The sequence below is a fragment of the Dipodomys ordii genome, unplaced genomic scaffold, assembly GCF_000151885.1.
Source record: "Dipodomys ordii isolate 6190 unplaced genomic scaffold, Dord_2.0 Scaffold26, whole genome shotgun sequence".
In the NCBI taxonomy this organism is placed as follows: domain Eukaryota; kingdom Metazoa; phylum Chordata; class Mammalia; order Rodentia; family Heteromyidae; genus Dipodomys; species Dipodomys ordii.
Window position 1 is genome coordinate 15636061 of NW_012267242.1, and position 18956 is coordinate 15655016.

Sequence of the window (18956 nt, forward strand, 5' to 3'; positions counted from 1 at the left end):
CTTGAGCCACAGCGCCACTTCCGGCTTTTTTTTCTGCTTATGTGGTGCTGAGGAATCGAACCCAGGGCCTCATGCATGCAAGGCAAGCACTCTACCACTAGGCCAACTTCCCAGCCCTTACCCCTTTCTTAGTGAAGCCAACACAGTGCTTCTTAGGATACCAAAAGAGGAGAAAATCTATTTTTTAAAAATGCTTTAAAAATAATATTAGATGGAGATGGGAGGGCAAGGAGAGGAGGGGAAAAACAAAGGAGGAGGCAACAATGCTTGATAAGAAATGTACTTATTACCTTGCTGATGTAATTATAATCCCTCTGTATGGTATTTTCACAATAAAAAAAAACATTAAAAAATAATAATATTAGAAGGGATGGGAAGGTGGCTCAGTGGTAGAGTGTTTGCCTCCCATGCATGAGGCCCTGGTTTGATTCCTCAGCACCACATAAAGAGAAAAAGCCGGAAGTGGCGCTGTGGCTCAAGTGGTAGAGTGCTAACCTTGAGCTAAAGAGCTCAGGGACAGCACCCAGGCCCAGAGTTCAAGCCTCACGACCACCACCACCAACAACAAAATAATAATGATGATGATGATCATCATCATCATCATAGAAAACATAGGTATGAGACAAAAGAATAGAATAATAGAAATTCTGCTACTTGTCCATTTTTGGTCCTGAGAACTTGGAAAAGCTCTTATCACTAGGTTCCAATCTTTTCTGAACTGTTCATTCAATAAAGGGACTTTGGAAGAAGACAGCCAGAACCATCACAAATAATAAATCATCTAGTGATATGGTCAAACAATCTGCTTATTCAGTTATATCAACTGCACGATGCTAGTTACCTCTGATGACAGGCCACTCTCCTCATCTGTTTCAGTCATCTCAGAAGACTGTTTCAATTTAGATTTTTTTGCACCACGAGGAGATGAAGCGGTGCTTTCAACATCACTTTCCAATAAGCTCTAGAAAATAAATCCAGACCACTTTTATATATAACTCCATACTTTAATCCACAATATGTATTATGTCAAGAAAGTAAGTCAAAAGACATCTAGTACTCGAGTAGTGTTTTCAGAAACGATAAACCAAAATTTAAGTGGTTTGATACACTAAAAGGGGGATGTTGGTAAAGATCATATCACTATCCTTATTGTCCTTACCTGTTTAACATAAGGCGTTGGGCTAAAATGCTTTCACAACCAAGTCAAAGAACATAAGTCAGTGGAGGCTGATAGGATGCATTGTATACATAGTGAAAATGTCATAATAAGCCATCCTTGTACAACTAATTAATGCTAATTTAAAAAACAAATACTGCCAGGCACTGGTGGCTGACGCCTGTAATCCTAGCTTCTTAGGAGGCTGAGATCTGAGGATCATGGTTCAAAACTAGCCCAGGAAGGAAAGTCAGTGAGACTCTTATCTCCAATTAACCACCAGAAAACCGGAAGTGGTGCTGTGGCTCATGTGGTAGAATGCTAGCCTTGAAGTGAAGAGCTGAGGGACCACCCAGACCTAGAGTTCAAGCCCCATGACTGACAAAATAGTAAAGAAGAGGAAAAAGTCAGAAATACATTACAGAGAAAAAATAAACAAATAAATAGATCAGAAGCCAGGCACCAGTAGATTGTGCTTGTAATCTTAGCTACTCAGGAAGCTGAGAGTCAGAGAGAACTGTAGTTCAAAGATAGCCACTGCAAAAATAAATAAATGAAATAAAATAGCTAGCCAGGCGCTGGTGGTTCATGCCTGTAATCTTAGCTACTCATGAGGCTGAGATCTGAGAACAATGGCTCAAAGTCAGCCCGGGCAAGAAACTCCAAGAAACTTTTATCTCCAATAAACCATTCAGGAAACTGGAAGTGGCGCTGTGGCTCAAGAGGTAGAGCGCTAGCCTTGAACTGAAGAGCTGAGGGACGGCACCCAGGCCCAGAGTTCAAGCCCCATGACCGACCAAAAAATAAAAATAAGAAGACAGCCACTGCAGTAAAGTTCATAATTCAGGAGGCTGAGATCTGAGGACTGCAGTTGAAAGCCAGCCCAGGCAGGAAAGTCAGTAACACACTTATCTCCAATTCACCACCAGAAAACCAGAAGTGGTGCTGTGGCTCAAGTGGTAGATCACTAGCCTTGGGCTGAAGAGCTCAGGGTCAGTGCCCAGACCCAGGGTTCATTCCCCATGACCAACAAAAAAATAAATAAAGAAAAATCCATATTAGTCCATCGCTAGCAAAAAGCCAGGTTTGAGGTATGGGTTTAACTGGTAGAGTGCAGAGCAAGAAGCTGAGCAAGTATTAGGCCCTAAGTTCCAACCCTAGTAGAAGGAAGAGGGAAAAAAAAGGAAAGAGAGAGAAAGGAAGGAAGGAAGGAAGGAGGAGGAGGAAGAAGGAAGGAAGGAAGGAGGGGAAGAAGGAAGGAAGGAAGGAAGGAAGGGAGGGAAGGAAGGAAGGAAGGAGGGAGGGAGGGAGGGAGGGAGGGAAGGAATGGAGGGAGGAAAGAAGGGAGAGAGGGAGGAAAACAAAGAGAAGGAAGGAGGGAGGGCGAGGGAGAGGAAGGGAAGAAGGGAAGAAGGGAAGGGAGAAAGAGAAAAGAAGGGAAAGACATCAAATAAAATATTAATATACAACACGGCAAAAAAAGGAGAGTGAACAAACACAGTCATGGTACACACTATACACTATGTGGAAAATGAACTATACAACTTGTGGGCAGGGACAGGAGATACTGGGGGAAAGTAAAGGAATGTACTCATCATCTGATGTATGAAACAGTAGCCCCTGTACAATACTTTTTTTTTTTTGGTTGGTTGTGGGGCTTGAACTCTGGGCCTGGGCACTGTCCCTCAGCTCTTCACTCAAGACAAGCACTCTACCACTTGAGCCACATTGCCACATCAGGTTTTCTGGTAGTTTATTGAAAATAAGAGTCTCACAAACTTTCCTACTTGGGCTGGCTTTGAACCTCGATCCTCAGATCTCAGCCTCCTGAGTAGCTAGGATTACAGGCATGAGCCACCAGCGCAATAAAAATTATATTTAAGCCAGGTGCCAGTGGCTCTTGCCTGTAATCCTAGCTACTCAGGAGGCTAAGATCTGAGGATCATAGTTCAAAGCCAGCCTGGGCAGGAAACTGTGAGACTCTTATCTCCAATAAACCACTAGAAAACCGGAAGTGGTGCTGGGCTCAAGTGGTAGAGTGCTCACCTTGAGCTGAAGAGTGCAGGGAAAGCGCCCAGGTCCAGAGTTCAAGCCCCACAACCGACAAAAAATAAAATAAAATGATATATTTTTTTAAAAAAAGAAAATATTAATACAGTGGTAAAAATGAACTAACAGCTGAGTTCCGGTGGCTTACACCTACAATTCTAGCTTGTTGAAAAGATGGGATTAGCAGAGAATCCAAAGAAAAAGGGTGAAAAAGTAGAGCAGTGGAGCACACTGGATATTGATGGAAGTGAACTATACAACTCATGGGTGGAGGTAGAAGGGAGGGAATGAGAGAAAACGAGGGAACAGATGACTGTACGATAGGAAATGCACTTATTGCCTGATGTATGTAAATGTAACCCCTCTGTATAGCACATCTACAACAATAAAGTAAATTAATTTAAAAAATTAAAAACTAGATAAAAAAAAAAAAGAAAGAAGAGATTAGGAGGACTGTAGTTCAAGGCCAGCCTGAGGTCCATCTCCATTAATAGCTGAGTCCAGTAATATATACCTGGCATCCTCAAATACATAAGAGGCTGAGATCAGGAGGATCAAAGTTCTAGGTCAGCTCAAGCAGAAAGGTCTGCAAAATTTCATCTCAAAGGAAGTTGGGTGTGTTAGCAGCTGCTGTCAGCCCAGCTACAGCAGGAAATAAAAAATTAAACATGGGCTGGGAAGGTGGCTCAGTGGTAAAGTGCTTGCCTTGCATGCATGAGGCCCTGGGTTCGGTTCCTCAGCACCACATAAGCAGAAAGTGGAGCTGTGAGTCAAGTGGTAGAGTGCTAGCCTTGAGCTGAAAAGCTGAGGAACAGCGCCTAGGCCCAGAGTTCAAGCCTCACGACCAAAAAAAAAAAAAAAATTAAACATCACAGTCTAGGCATGACTCAGAGCAGGAATCAAGATTCTGTCCCCAAAATAAACAGTGCTGCTAGGCGTCAATGGCTCACACCTGTAATCATAGCTACTCAGGAGGCTGAGATCTGAGCATCACAATTCAAAGCCAGCCTGGGCAGGAAAGTCTGTGAGACTCTTATCTCCAATAAACTACCAGAAAACCAGAAGTGGCACTGTGGCTCAAGTGGTAGAGCGCTCCACTTGAGCTGAAGAGCTCAGGGACAGCGTCCAGGTCCAGAGTTCAATCTCCACGACCAACAAAAATAAAAATAATAAACAAACATTGCACTGGGAGAGACTGAGAGAACAGAAGATACTTTATGAAAGGAAATGTACTTACCTATCTGACTCTTGTAATTGTAATCCCTCTGTATATCATCTTTATAACAATAAAGTAAATAAAACATAAAAAATAAGCAGTGCAATAAAGGGGTAGAGGCATGGTTCAGCAGTAGAGCATTGGCCTTAGCAAGCCCAAGGACCTGACTTCAATCAAACCCTAGTACTGACAAAACAAACAAAAACAAAACTATGGATATAGGGAATGATATCCATGAATCTCAAAAGCACATTGTTAAACAAAAACAACAACAAAAGCAGAAAGAAAAGAACATATGCATGTATGGGTGCATTTAGATTTCATCAACAGTAAATACTATATTATACAGAAATACATATGTAAGTGATATAACTATAAAGAAAAGAGTAGTTTTCAGTCAGGCTAATGATTGTTGTCAGGGAGAAGGAGGTGACACTGACTGGGAAGAGCATACTAAGGTTGTCCAGGCAATGTTATATTTCTTGACTTTGGAAGAAGTCAAGAGGACTCACATAGCAATTATTTAAATTATGAGTTTTATTTTTTACCCATTTTTGTGTTTATGTGTATGCTACATTTCATGAAAAAGAGTTAAAAATTAAGTATGAAAAACAGAAATAGCTCAGCAAAAAAATAGAAAACAGAGCTACATCTCAATCAGATCTACAGAATAGGAGATAACACTAAGGAAGCAAAGTATACCCAGTCTTCTGTACTAAGGAACACCCACTGACCTCTTCAGCAGTCTCATCTTCATCTTCTTCATCTGGCTGGTACTCTTCATCTGAGGAATCATCTTCTTCAAGGTGGATGTCCACAAACTGCGGAGGCTACATTAATACAATGAGAAAAAAATGAGATGTAGAATGCATGTTCACCATGCACAAGGTTCCAATGATAGCATAGAAAGAGGGAAAGAAGCTGGTGCCGGTGGCTCATGCCTGTAATCCTAGCTACTCAGGAGGCTGAGATCTGAGGATCGCGGTTCAAAGCCAGCCCAGGCAGGAAAGTCTGTGAGACTCTTATCTCCAATAAACCACTAGAAAACCAGAAGTGGCACTGTGGCTCAAGCAGTAAAATGTTCGTCTTGAGCTGAAGAGCACAGGGACAACACCCAAGCCCAGAGTTCAAGCCCCATGACCAACAAAGAAAGAAAGAGAGAAAGAGAGAAAGGAAGGAAGGAAGGAAAGAAGGAAGGAAGGAAAGAAAGAGGGTCATCCTAGTTACTTAGGAAGCTGAGACCTGGAAGATCTCTGTTTGAAGCCAGCCCAGCAAGACTCCATCTCCATTAACCAACAAAAAGTTGGACTGAAAGTTTAACTCAAGTGGTAGAGCACTAGCCATAAGTAAGAAAACTGCATGAAAGTAGGAAGGCCCTAAGTTAAAGCCCCAGTATGAGCAGAATAGAAGGAGAGAAGAAAAGGAAGGGAGGGAAAGGAGGAAGGGAGGGAAAGGAGGAAGGGATAGAGGGAGAAAGAAAAGGAAAGAAGGGAACAATAAAAAGCACAAAACGTATGTATCTGGAAAATAAGGGAAAGAAAGCTAGGAAAAAAATTCTAAGAAAATTAAATTAGAAAAAAATTCTAGGGGCTGGGAAGGTGGCTCAGTGGTAGAGCACTTGCCTTGCATGCCTGAGGCCCTGGGTTCGATTCCTCAGCACCACATAAGCAAAAAGAAAAAAGTCGGAAGTGGCCCTGTGGCTCAAGTGGTAAAACGCTAGCCTTGAGCTGAAGAGCTGAGGGGCAGCACCCAGGCCCAGAGTTCAGGCCTCACAACTGGACCCAAAAAAAAAAAAAAAATTCTAAGTTAAAGCAAACAGGAAGCTAGAGTTAGTGGTTCTATGACATGCAAACCTAAGAATAGGATGGAAAAAAAATCAAAGCTGGAATGAAAACAAGAAGACAGATCTAAAAAGTTACAAATAGAAAGTTCATACACTTTAAAACTGATGAAGTCTCGCCAGGTGCCACTGGCTCACACCTGCAATCCTAGCTACTCAGGGGGCTGAGAAGCTGAGGATCATGGTTCAAAGCCAGCCCAGACAGGAAAGTCCATGAGACTCTTATCTCTAATTAATCACTAAAAATGTCTGAAGTAGCCAGGCATACCAGTGGCTCTTGTCTATAATCCTAGCTAGTTAGGAGGCTGAGATCTAAGGATCGTGGTTCAAACCCAGTACGGACAGGAAAGTCCATGAGACTCTTATCTCCAATAAACCACCAGAAAACTGGAAGTGGCACTGTGGCTCAAGTGGTAGAGCACGAGTCTTGAGCAAAAAAAACTCAGATTCAGTGCCCAGACCCTGAATTCAAGCCCCAAGACCGGCATAAAAACAATAAACAAAAGAAAAAACTGGTAAAGTCTTTCTGGAAATCAGGAATAATGATCTCTTCCAAGTTTACCTTAATTTCATTGGCCTTCTTAATTGGTGAAATATTCCAGGTTGGAATTACCTACAAAATAAATAAATAAATAAATAAATAAATAAACAGAAAATGATAGTGTTTCATTTTTACTTCCTCTTTCCCACCAGAAAGAGCCATTTACCAATAGCTAAAACTGATCTACAAGTGTTGATTATCCTTGAGGGTATACTATCAAACATTTGTCAACACTTATTAGAAAAAAAAAGTGGGGAGGGCATCTAGCACATTAGCATTTAGGCGTTAAGCCTAGTAAGATTCACTTGTATCTAAAATATGTGAAAAAATATGTTTTGCCTATTTTTATATTATACTTTGGTTTATGGAATGGATAAGAAAACAATTTGTAAATTATTTAAAACTACACATCTAAGCCGGGCGCTGGTGGCTCACGCCTGTAATCCTAGCTACTCAGGAGGCTGAGATCTGAGGATCGCGGTTCAAAGCCAGCCCGGGCAGGAAAGACTGTGAGACTCCTACCTCCAATAAACCACTAGAAAACCGGAAGTGGCGCTGTAGCGCAAGTGGTAGAGCGCTCGCCTTGAGCTGAAGAGCTGAGGGACAGCGCCCAGGCCCAGAGTTCAAGCCCCACGACCGACAAAAAAAAAACAAACTACACATCTAAGCACCAGTAGCTCACATCTATAACTCCTAGCGACTGGGGAGGCTGAGATCTGAGATTCACGGTTGGACAGACAAATCCAAGAGATTCTTATCTCCAAATAAACAGCAAAAAGACAGGAGAGTCACGATCAAGTGATAAAAACTCCACCCAGGAGTGAAAAAACCAAGCAAGAATATAAGGCTTAGAGTTCAAGCTCTGATACCCACCAACCCACCCACCCACCCCAAAAAGGCTACACAGCCAAATGCCAGGGGCTCACACCTATAATTCTAGCTACTCAGGAGGCTTATCTTCTGTAAACCACCAGAAAACCAGAAGTGGCTCTGTGGCTCAAGTGGTAAAGTTCTGGACTTGAACTGAAGAGCTTAGGGATAGCACCCAGGCCCGAGTTCAAGCCCCATGACTAACCAAAAACAAAAAGGGCTGGGAAGGTGGCTCAGTGGTAGAGTGCTTGTCTTGTATACATGAGGCTCTGGATTCAATTCCTCAGCACCACATAAGTAGAAAAAGCCCAAAGTGGCACTGTGGCTCAAGTGGTAGAGTGCTAGCCTTAAGCTGAAGAGCTGAGAGACAGAGTTCCCAGGGTTCAGGCCCCACAACCAACAACAACAACAAAAAAGACCATAAAAACCTAAGGTGACACATGTCACAGAAACCTTTTGGGCATGGAGCCAGTAGCTCATGCCTATAGTTCTAGCTACTCAAGAGGCTGAGATCTAGACCATGATTCAAAGCCAGGCTAGGGCAGCAAAGTCCCTGAGATTCAATCTCCAAAATAACTAGCATAAAGCCAGGTTGGTGGTATAGCTCAAGTGGTAGAACACCAGTCAAGCAAGAGTAAGGTTCTGAGTTCAAACCTCAATACTGCAAAAATAAAAAATAAAAGTAAAATAAACTTTTGGAATCAGGTTTTGGTTTTCTTTTCAAGACAGAGTCATATTACATAGCCCAGGCTAACCTGGAATCTGCTATATAACTCAGGTTGACTAGGAACTTGCTATTGGACCAGGCTGGCTGCAAACTCTCAAACCAATTCAGCCTCTAGACTGCTGGGATTATATGTGTGTGCAACCACACGTTGCATGGACATGATGGCTCACATCAGTTATCCTAGCTAGGTAGGAGTGGGATTGAAAGGACTGCAGGTTGAGGTGTCACCTCAAACAAAGTTTGTGAGATCTAATTTCAAACAACAAAAGATGGCTGTGGTAGCACATGCCTGTCATCCCAGCTACACAAAGAATGTAAGCAGGAAGATTTGGGTCCAGGCAGGACTAGGTATAAATATGAGATCTTTCTAAAAAAAAATAAAAATAAGGGGGAGTATGGGAAGGGATGGAAAAAGGAAACAAAGAGGAGGCAACAATGCTTGATAAGAAATATACCCGTTATCTTGCCCATGTAATTGTAACTCCTCTGTACGGTATTCTCACAATAAAAAATAAATAAATTTTAAAAAAATAAATAAAAAATAAAAGCAAAAAGAGCTCAGGGCATGGCTCAAGTGGCAGAGTGCTGCCTAGCAAGTTCAAGGTCCTGAGTCCAAACCCTAGTACTACTATTTTCTAAAAAGTAAGCACAAATTGGACAAGTGTATACAGCATGGTACTAGATATACCAAAAAGCCTTCAAGGGGCTGGGAAGGTGGCTCAGTGGTAGAGTGCATGCCTTGCATGCCAGAGGCCCTGGGTTCAAATTCTCAGCACCACATAAGCAAAAAGAAAAAAGCCGGAAGTGGCGCTGTGGCTCAAGTGGTAGAGCACTAGCCTTGAGCTGAAGAGCTGAGGGACAGAGCCCAGGCCCAGAGTTCAGGCCCCATGACAGGACCCAAAAAAAACAAACAAAAAAGCCTTCAAGTCATTCATATGCTTCAGTAATTAAAAGAACAAACTATGGTATTTACAACAGTGCATATTCCCAGGTCCTGATTGTGGGTTTGGATTCCTAGGTCTCTGGTAGGCCCAAACATATGCACTTTTAATAAGCACTATAAACACACCATACCAAGGTGATTTTGATACAAATAGTCTCTGGAACACTTTGAAAAATACAACTGTAAACACTTCCACATGTTACAACATGAATTAAAAAATGTCCTAGTTCATTTGGGTTTTTTGTTTGTTTGTTCTTTTTGTTGTTGGTCATGGGGCCTGAACTCTGAGCCTGGGCGCTGTCCCTCAGCTCTTCAGCTCAAGGCTAGACCACTTGAGCCACAGCGCCACGTCCTGCTTTTTCTGCTTCTATGGTGCTGAGGAATCGAACCCAGGGCCTCATGAATGCAAAGCAAGCCACCTTCCAAGCCCCCATAGTTCATTGTTTACAAATGGTTATCTTATCTAGAAAATTCAAAAAGCAACATGTTCATATCAACTAAAGCAATTTCATATACTATTTCTCCTTTGTCTTTACAAAAATTTTTTTCTTTTGAGACAGGATCTTGTTATATAGCCCAGGGTGTCCTTAAACCTTCAATCCTCCTGAATTCTAGAATTATAGGTACGTACCATCACTCTGTAGTACTAGACAGGGATCAATAGCAACATCTCACGTATGTTAGGCATGTATTCTACCAGTGAGCTACACTTTCAGCCCAGAAATATTTTTTTTCTTTTTTGGTCAATCGTAGGGCTTGAACTCTGAGCCTGGTCACTGTCCAGCTCTTCAGCTCAAGGCTAGAGCTCTACCACTTGAACCACAGTGCTACTTCCGGGTTCTGATGTTTACTGGAAAGAAGACTCTCACAGACTTTTCTGCCTGGGCTGGCTTTGAACTGTGATCCTCAGATCTCAGCACCTTAGTAGCTTGGATTACAAGCATAAGCCACTGGTGCCTGGCAGAAATAATTCTTTGAGAGGCAAACACAGGCCAAAACTTTTCCTATGGTTTCTCTATGAATACTTGATCCTATTTACCAAGCTTAACAAAGAAGAACACAGAATATTTACCACTCCTTTCTCTACCACTTCCTTCAGTTTAGAGCGTGTCATTTTAGGCTCCTAAGGAGGAAAAAATAGAAAGAAAATAGTAAAAATCACAATGTCATTCTTGAGATTTGAAATGCTAACTTTTCCCCAGCTGCCAATCTGTTCATCAATTCTCAAGTGACCTCTTGTGCTTGGTTTACAGAACTCCGCAACACTGAAAAAGTGACAATTACTCACAAACATTGGCATGTCTTCTGTCTCACTGATGGCTGCTTTCATCATCGCTACCACATGCTCATTTGTGATTACTTCCTGGAGAAAGATGAAATTTCACTTTATGCCAAAAGATTTCTCATCTAGACAATATTCATATCTACATTAACTCTAATGTTAAACCTATGTAGATAAAAAATGAAAGCTAGTCTCTCAAATAGCTTCAAATTGGAGTAAAGAAAAATAACTAAACACAAAGGAGGCAAAGCAAGTTTTAGAGAGACCACACAGTATGGAACAATGTAGCAGAAAATGCACTCATCTTATTAGCTGTTCCTAGAAACAGGAATAAATATAACTAGCCTGGTGCCAGTGGCTCACACCTATAATCCTTGCTACTCAGAAGGCTGAAATCTGAAGATCAAGGTTGAAAGCCAGCCCAAGCAGAAAAAATGAGGCCAAAAAAATCAGCAAAAGCAAGAAATGGAGGTATGGCTCAAGGAGTATAGAGCCACAAAAAAAGCTGAGCAAAAGTTCAAGATGCTGAGTTCAAGCTTTTGTACCAGCACAGAAAAGAAATAAGAAAAAAAAATAATATACTTAAGAGAAAGACTAACAACCAGCAAAGGCTTTGTAAGTAGCTATATTGTTATATATTAAGAACATTATGGATTAGCACCAGTGGCTCACGCTTGTAATCCTAGCTACTCAGGAAGCTGAGATCTGAGGACTGTGGTTCAAAGCCAGCCTGGGCAGAAAAGCCCCTGTGAAGCTCTTTTCTCCAATTAACAACTCAAAAACCAGAAGTGAAGCTGTGGCTCAAAGAGGTAGAGCATTAGCCTTGAGTAAAAGAGCTCAAGGACAGCCCCCAGGTCCTGAGTTTAAGCCCCAAAGGCACCAAAAAAATAAAGGTAAAAAAAGAACTTGTTTATATATGTGCAAAGTACTATAAACTATTCCCTGGGCTTTTCAGATAAATCATCCCAGAAGTGTAAATCCACTAGGAACATTATCATCTTCAAATCTGCTAAATACAGTAAATAATCAAATAAGCACATAGAAGTACAGGTAGTTTACACAATTTTCTTCTTTAGAATGTGTTGATTTCAAATTTATTCCTAGTAGAAAGGGAAAACTTCTATGAGAAGTAAAATGTTTTTCATGGGTAACCTACAATATTGAAAATTAATAATTGATATACTATAGAGTCAAGAATTTTCTAAGTACGTCATTTTGATGGAAGATTCCATTCCGTTCCAACTTGACAAGCTGCCCAGGCTTACTCACATGCAGGATGTTTCGCACATTGACTGCTGTCAGGTTGTGCTGCTTGGCACCATCTTCTAAGGTCCGGTCAAGCATGTCATCCAGTTTCAGGTCATATGCCATGGTCCCTTGTTCTTGACTCCTTCCATCTCGTTTCCTCTTGGTACCCTTTTTCATTCTTCTTCTTTTCTCACTTTCTTTGCTGTCTTGCTCTTCTGAAAATAAATCAAGAGCATCACCAGAATCTATCTACATTAAGAGCTACACTAGGAACTTAGCCAAAAAGAAAATCAACTTACCAACTGTCTGGCACTGAAAAACAATGATGGTGGGTGATAACAACAGAGTTGGTAATGATACTGTAGCAGTAATGACTACCATCCACTGAATTTTTATTTTATGTCAGCCATGCATTCACATACTTTATAGATCTTAATTCCCCTATTTTTATAAGTAATCACTCTGCTTGGTAGAGACTATTGTTTTCTTCACCATTCTGATGAGAAAACTGAACCAGAGATGAAGAAAAGCTCCCAAGTGGCCAGGTGCTGCTGGTAGCTCATGCCTATAATCCTAGCTACTCAGGAGGCTGAGATATGAGAATCTCAGTTCAAAGTCAGCCTGGGTAGAAAAGTCCATGGGAATCTTATCTCCAATTAACCACCAAAAAGCTGGAAGTAGGGCTGGGAATGTGGCTGAGTGGTAGAGTGTTTGCCTCTCATAAATAAAGCCCTGGGTTTGATTCCTTAGTACCACATAAACAGAAAAGGCCAGAAGTGGGGCTGTGGCTCAAGTGATACAGTGCTAGCCTTGGGCAAAAAGAAGTCCAGGGACAGTGCCCAGAGTTCAAACCCCAGGACTGGCAAAAAAAAAAAAAAAGCTGGGGGCTGGGAAGGTAGCTCAGTGGTAGAGCACTTGCCTTGCATGCTCGAGGCCCTGGGTTCGATTCCTCAGTACCACATAAGAAAAAAGCCGGAAGTGGTACTGTGGCTCAAGGGGTAGAGCGCTCGCCTTGAGCCGAAGAGTTGAGGGACAGCGCCCAGGCCCAGAGTTCAGGCCCCATGACCGGACCCCCTCCCCAAAATAAAGCTGGAAGTGGAGTTGTGACTTAAGTGGTAGAGCTCCAGCCTTGAGCAAATAAGCTAACTCTGGCCCTGAGTTCAAGCACCAGTACCAGTGCTGGTGGCTCACGCCTGTAATCACACTACTCAGGAGGCTGAGATCTGAGGATCATGGTTCAAAGCCAGCCCGGGCAAGAAAGTCCGTGAGACTCTTATCTCCAATTAAACACCAGAAGACCAGAAGTGGCTTACGTGATAGAGCACTCCATATGAACTGAAGAGCTGAGGGACAGTGTCCAGGCCCAGAGTTTAAGCCCCACAACTGAGAATAATTAATTTTTTAAAAAATTAATTATATTATATTAATTATATATATTATATTAATTATATATATATGTGTGTGTGTGTGTGTGTGTGTCAGTCATGGGGCTTGAACTCTGGGCCTGGGCGCTCTTCTTGAGCTCTTGAGCTCAAGGCAAGTCTCTACCACTTGAGCCACAGAGCCACTTCCAATTTTCTGGTGGTTAATTGGAGATAAGAGTCCTACAGATGTTCCTGTCTGGGCTGGCTTTGAATCATAATCCTCAGATCTCAGCCTCCTAAGTAGCTAGGATTACAAGAATGAGCCACCAGCACCCGGCACTTCTTTCTTTTTTGGACATGGGTAAGTCCTTTAACTTGAGCTCCAGCCCAAGTCTATTTTGCTCTACTTATTTTTCAGGCATTATTGCTTTAGGCAGGTCCTGGGTTTTAATGTACTCTATAGCTAGAAACACAAATGCAAGCTTCCTGTACAAAGTCTTTCTGTATGTGTGTGCTTGTCTTAAGTCTTGAACTTAGGGCCTAGGCTCTGTCTCTGTGCTTTTCTGCCCAAGGCTAGAGCTCTTCCACTTAAGCCACAGCTCCACTTCCAGCTTTTTTGGTGTTTAACTGGAGATAAGAGTCTCACACCCTGGGGCTGAGGGTTTAGCCCAGTGGAAGGGCGCCCACCCAGTGCGCGCAAAGCCCTGGATTTGGTCCTCAGCCCTGGAAGAAAAAAAAAAAAAAAGAGTTTCACAACCTTTGCTGTCTGAGCTAGCTTCAAACTCTAATAAAAGCGAGGCATCTCAATTCCAGCTACTTGGGAGATAGACATACAGAGAGTCCCAGTTTGAAAACAGTCCAGACAAAAAAAGCAAGCAAGACACCACCTCTACTAAAACAAAACAAAAAAAGTGGGTAAAGCTATTACCATAGCTATGCTTGGAGGCGAACAGTAGGACAGCAATCTGGATGGCACAGATACTACCTGAAAAAAAATAACTAAAGCAAAAATGGCTAGATGAGTAGCTCAAATGGCACCTGTTTAGCAAACAGGAAACCCTGAATTCAAACCCCAGAACTGAAATAAATGTTGGGTGGGGAGAAGGGTTGTAGCACAAACCTATAGTCTCACACCTTTTGAGTGTAAGTGTTCAAGACCAACCTGGAAAAAACACAGTGAGACACCATGTCAAAAAACAAAAATAGCCGGGCTCCGGTGGCTCACCCCTGTAATCCTAGCTACTCAGGAAGCTGAGATCTTCGGATCACCGTTCAAAGCCAGCCTGGGCAAGAAAGTCGAAGAGACTCTTATCTCGAACTAACCACTAGAAAACCTGAAGTGGCGCTATGGCTCAAATGACGGAACGCTCGCCTAGAGCTGAAGAGCTCAGGGACAGCGCCCAGGCCCAGAAAGTCCATGAGACACAACTCCAATTAAGTACCAAAAAATGCTGTAAGTGGAAATGTGGTTCAAGTGGTAGAACACTAGCCTTGAGGGAAAAAAAAGAAGCTTACAGACAGTTCCCAGGCCTTCAGTTCAAGCTCTAGGATTAGTACAAAAATAATAATAGGGGCTGAGAAGGTGGCTCAGTGGTAGAGCGCTTGCCTTGCATGCCTGAGGCCCTGGGTTCGATTCCTCAGCACCACATAAGCAAAAAGAAAAAAGCCAGAAGTGGTGCTGTGGCTCAAGTGGCAGAGCGCTAGCCTTGAGCTGAAGAGCTGAGGGACAGCGCCCAGGCCCAGAGTTCAGGCCCTACTACCAGACCTCCCCTCCCCACCCCCCCCCCGCAAAAAAAAAAATAATAAACAACTCAAAAGATAGCTGGGTGTAATGACATACATACAACTGCTGTAGTCCAAAATCCTCAGGAGGCTCAGGCAGAAGATTACTTAAAGTCCTGAAGGTTGAAACTAGCCTGAACAACACAGTGAGACTGTCTCAAGGGACTACACAGATCATGTAAAACTAAAGGCTGACAGTATAAACTGAGTGGTAAGGTGCATGTTTGGCATGCAAGAAGCCTTGGAGTCAATTTCCAGCACCAAAAATAAATACACAAAACTATACAACTTCTAGAAGAAAACAGAAAAAAGAAACTATGATCTTGGGTAAAGTAATATACTGTCAAAACCTTTAAAACTTTTTTTTTTTTTGGGTCAGTGGTAGGGCTTGAACTCTGGGCCTGCGCACTGTCCCTCTCAGCATTTCAGCTCAAGTCAAGTACTCTACCACTTGAGCCACAGTGCCACTCTTGGTTTTCTGGTGGTTTATTGGAGATAAGAGTCTCACAGGCTTTCCTGCCCAAGCTGGCTTTGAACCTCGATCCTCAGATCTCAGTCTCCTAAGTAGGTAGGATGACAGACGTGAGCCACTGGCGCCCTGCTTTAATTTAAAAAAAAAAATTAATAAAAATTAAAAAAAGAAAAGCCAGGCATCAGTGGCTCATGCCTGTCATCCTAGCTACTCAGGAGGCTGAGATCTCAGGACTGAAGTTCAAAGCCAGCTGGGGCAGCAAAGTCTGTGAGACTCTTATCTCCAATGTAATCACCAGAAAATTGGAAGTGGTGCTTGGCTCAAAGTAGTAAAGCACTAGCCTTGAACTGAAGGGCTGAGGGACAGCGCCTGGGCCCAGAGTTCAAGCCCTACAAGTGACAAATGAGTAAGAAAAGAAAGAAAGAAATATAAATGAGATTAGTAGTTACCACTGGCTGAGAAAAGGGAAAAATAAAGTGGAATTAAAGAATGTTTAGTATGTAGATATACTACATATCTGGCTGTGGTAGTTGCTAACATAACTATGTATGATTTCTCAAACTCATTACATGATTTTTTGGTTTTGGTGCCAAAACCAAAATTGGAGTTTAAATTCAGGCTCTCACATTCTCAATTGGCTTTTTCACACAAGGCTGGTGCTCTCCCACTTGAGCCACAGCCCTACTTCCAATTGGAAAGAACTGATCAGCAGCTGCTTTATTTAAAAAAGAAAAAGCAGATAAGGGATAGGAAGAGGAGAAAAGATACTTGCCACACTTAAAGAATAATTCAAGGACTGAGAAGGTGGCTCAGTGGTAGAGTGCTTGCCTTGCACGCATGAGGCCCCGGGTTCGATTCCTCAGCATCACATAAGCAGAAAAAGCCAAAAGTGGCGCTAACTAAAATGGTAAAGAACTAGCCTTGAGCTAAAGAGCTGAGGGACAACACTCAGGCCCAGAGTTCAGGCCCCATGACTGACAAAAAAAAAAAGAATAATTCAAGCTAGCTATCAGTGGCTAACATCTGTAATCCTAATTATTCAGGACATTGAGATCTGAGAATTGCAGTTCAAAGCAAGCCCTGACAGGAGAGTCCAAAAGACTCTTATCTCCAATTACCTATCAAAAAGTCAGAAGTAGGGCTGGGAAGGTGGCTCAGTGGTAGAGCCTTTGCCTTGCATGCCTGAGGCCCTGGGTTCCATTCCGCAGCACCACATAAGCAAAAAGAAAAAAGCCAGAAGTGGAGCTGTGGCTCAAGTGGTAGAGCGCTAGCCTTGAGCTGAAGAGCTAAGGGACACCACCCAGGCCCCGAGTTCAGGCCCCATGACCGGACCCAAAAAAAAAAAAAAAAAGTCAGAAGTAGAGCTGTGGATCAAATGGCAGAGCACCAACCTAGAGCATGAAAGCTAAAAAGCTAAGGGACAGTGCCCAGGCCCAGAATTCAAGCCCCAGTAATGTCCCTTACCAAAAAAGGAATAATCCAGCCAGGAATTCAAGCACAATTTTTTTTTAAAAAAAGAAGTACACAGTTCACCAAAAGATCTACAGTAGAATGCTGACAACAGTATCCTTCAGAGCAGCCTACAACTAGAAATTATCCAAATGCTCACCAAGAGTTGAATAAAAAAAAAAAAAAATTCAGGCTGGGAAGGTGGCTCAGTGGTAAAGTGCTTGCCTTGCATATATGAGGCCCTGGGTTCAAATCCTCAGCACCACATAAGCTGAAAAAGCTGGAAATGGCGCTGTGGTTCAAGTGGTAGAGTGCTAGCCTTGAGCTGAAGAGATGAGGGACAGCACCCAGGCCCAGAGTTCAGGCTCCACAACCGACAAAAAAAATGCAAACAACAATGAAAATAGAATATTCAAAGCAATATTCAATAGCATATTCAAACAGCAATGAGAATAAACAAGCCACAGTTGCACAAAATAATATGAATTTCACAAACACAATATTCAGCAGAAAAATGGAAGCCACAAAAAAAGCCCACACATCTGATCCCATTTACATAAAGATGAAGCAGATGAACAAATAAATATATGCTACGCTATGCCAAGCCAAGAGAGTGGTTACCACAGGTGGAAGTGATAAGGGTAAAGGACAATCCAGGTGGATAAATAACTCAGGATATATGAAATTATCCTGCTAGAAAACTCAGGATAGCTAAGGCTATATGCAGTTTTCTACATACTATACTATAAGAATTGGTTGGTTATTTTTCATTGAAAAGAAAAAGAAAAGCCTACCCATTGGAATAAAGAGTCCACCATCCTCTCTCTCTTCCTCAGCTTGGTGAGCCAGACTCCTGAGTGGCTCTTCTTGAGGAGAAGCACAAACATCTGGCTGAGATGATTTCCTAGGCTGGGCTCCTGGGTCTGCAGACTGGCTGCCTGACGGCAGTAAAGGTATCTCCTCCCCTCCAGAATGCATTTGAGGTTTCCCTAGAAGAATCACAAATACTGCTCCACACTTTGCCCATTCTCAGTCAAGTTCTTTACAGAAATCAGCATTTTCTTATAGTCTTTTTAGTTAGACAAATTCATAAATGAAAAGTGTCAAAATCAAAGTTCAGATCCAAATTCTTCACCTGTAAAGTCAAGGAGTTAAACTAGAATACTGCTAAAAATCCTTCTAATTCTAATATGCTTTGAGTTTTGTTTCCTACAGAAAAATCAGGGATTTACAACAGTGAAAACAGCACTTAAAGCCCTGAGTTCATCCTCAGTACCAAGAGAGAGAGAAAAGTTTAATCACATGGGGGAAAGGGAAGTCTGATGACAAAAGGGCCTTTATAAATGACCATTAACATACATTTATTCAATATCTAAAAAATGTCCTCATCAGCCAGAAGAGGTGCTCACACTTGGGGGACTGCAGCAGAAGGATCTCAAGTTCAAGATAGCAGCTAATAATAAGCAGCAAGGTCCTGTCTAATAATTTTTTTTAAAGACTTAACTGGGTAAACTATAATTTCAGAGAACAAAAGAGTAAGAATCACCATAACATTATAAATACATCTAAGTTCATTAGACAACTTTCTCACCTGAATTCTTCATAATTCTTCCTTTAATGGGGAGAGGGTAGCATTAAAAAGGAAAAGAACCATTCATGCACTATCAAAAGTAAACATTGGAAACTAAGTTGTCAGAGAAAAAAGAAATGTACAGAGGCTTCTACACATAAAATACCTCTAAAATACATATAAGGAACATACACAGTGATCTGACAGGAGATGTGGAGAACAAAGAGACAATAAAAAGTGACAAACTTTTTACTGTATACTTTCTGCACCATCCTGAGGCTTTTGTTTTTGTTTTTTGGGGTCCGGTCATGGGGCCTTACCTCTGGGCCTGGGCGCTGTTCCTCAGCTCTTCAGCTCAAGGCTAGTGTTCTACAACTTGAGCCACAGTGCCACTTCTGGCTTTTTTCTTTTTGCTTATGTGGTGCTGAGGAATCGAACCCAGGGCCT

General features: G+C 42.1%; 1 protein-coding gene across 1 annotated transcript in view; it reads right to left on the reverse strand.

Moving 5' to 3' along the window:
• Positions 1-18956, reverse strand: part of Gon4l (gon-4-like (C. elegans)) — an 85515-nt gene that overhangs the window by 58538 nt on the left and 8021 nt on the right. The window contains exons 3-9 of the mRNA XM_013015036.1: positions 17734-17928; positions 11894-12087; positions 10631-10705; positions 10415-10465; positions 6824-6874; positions 5156-5251; positions 842-961 (exon numbers count right to left, since the gene is read on the reverse strand). Of these exons, the coding sequence (XP_012870490.1) occupies positions 842-961; positions 5156-5251; positions 6824-6874; positions 10415-10465; positions 10631-10705; positions 11894-12087; positions 17734-17928 (782 nt within the window). The remainder of the gene's footprint in view (positions 1-841; positions 962-5155; positions 5252-6823; positions 6875-10414; positions 10466-10630; positions 10706-11893; positions 12088-17733; positions 17929-18956) is intronic.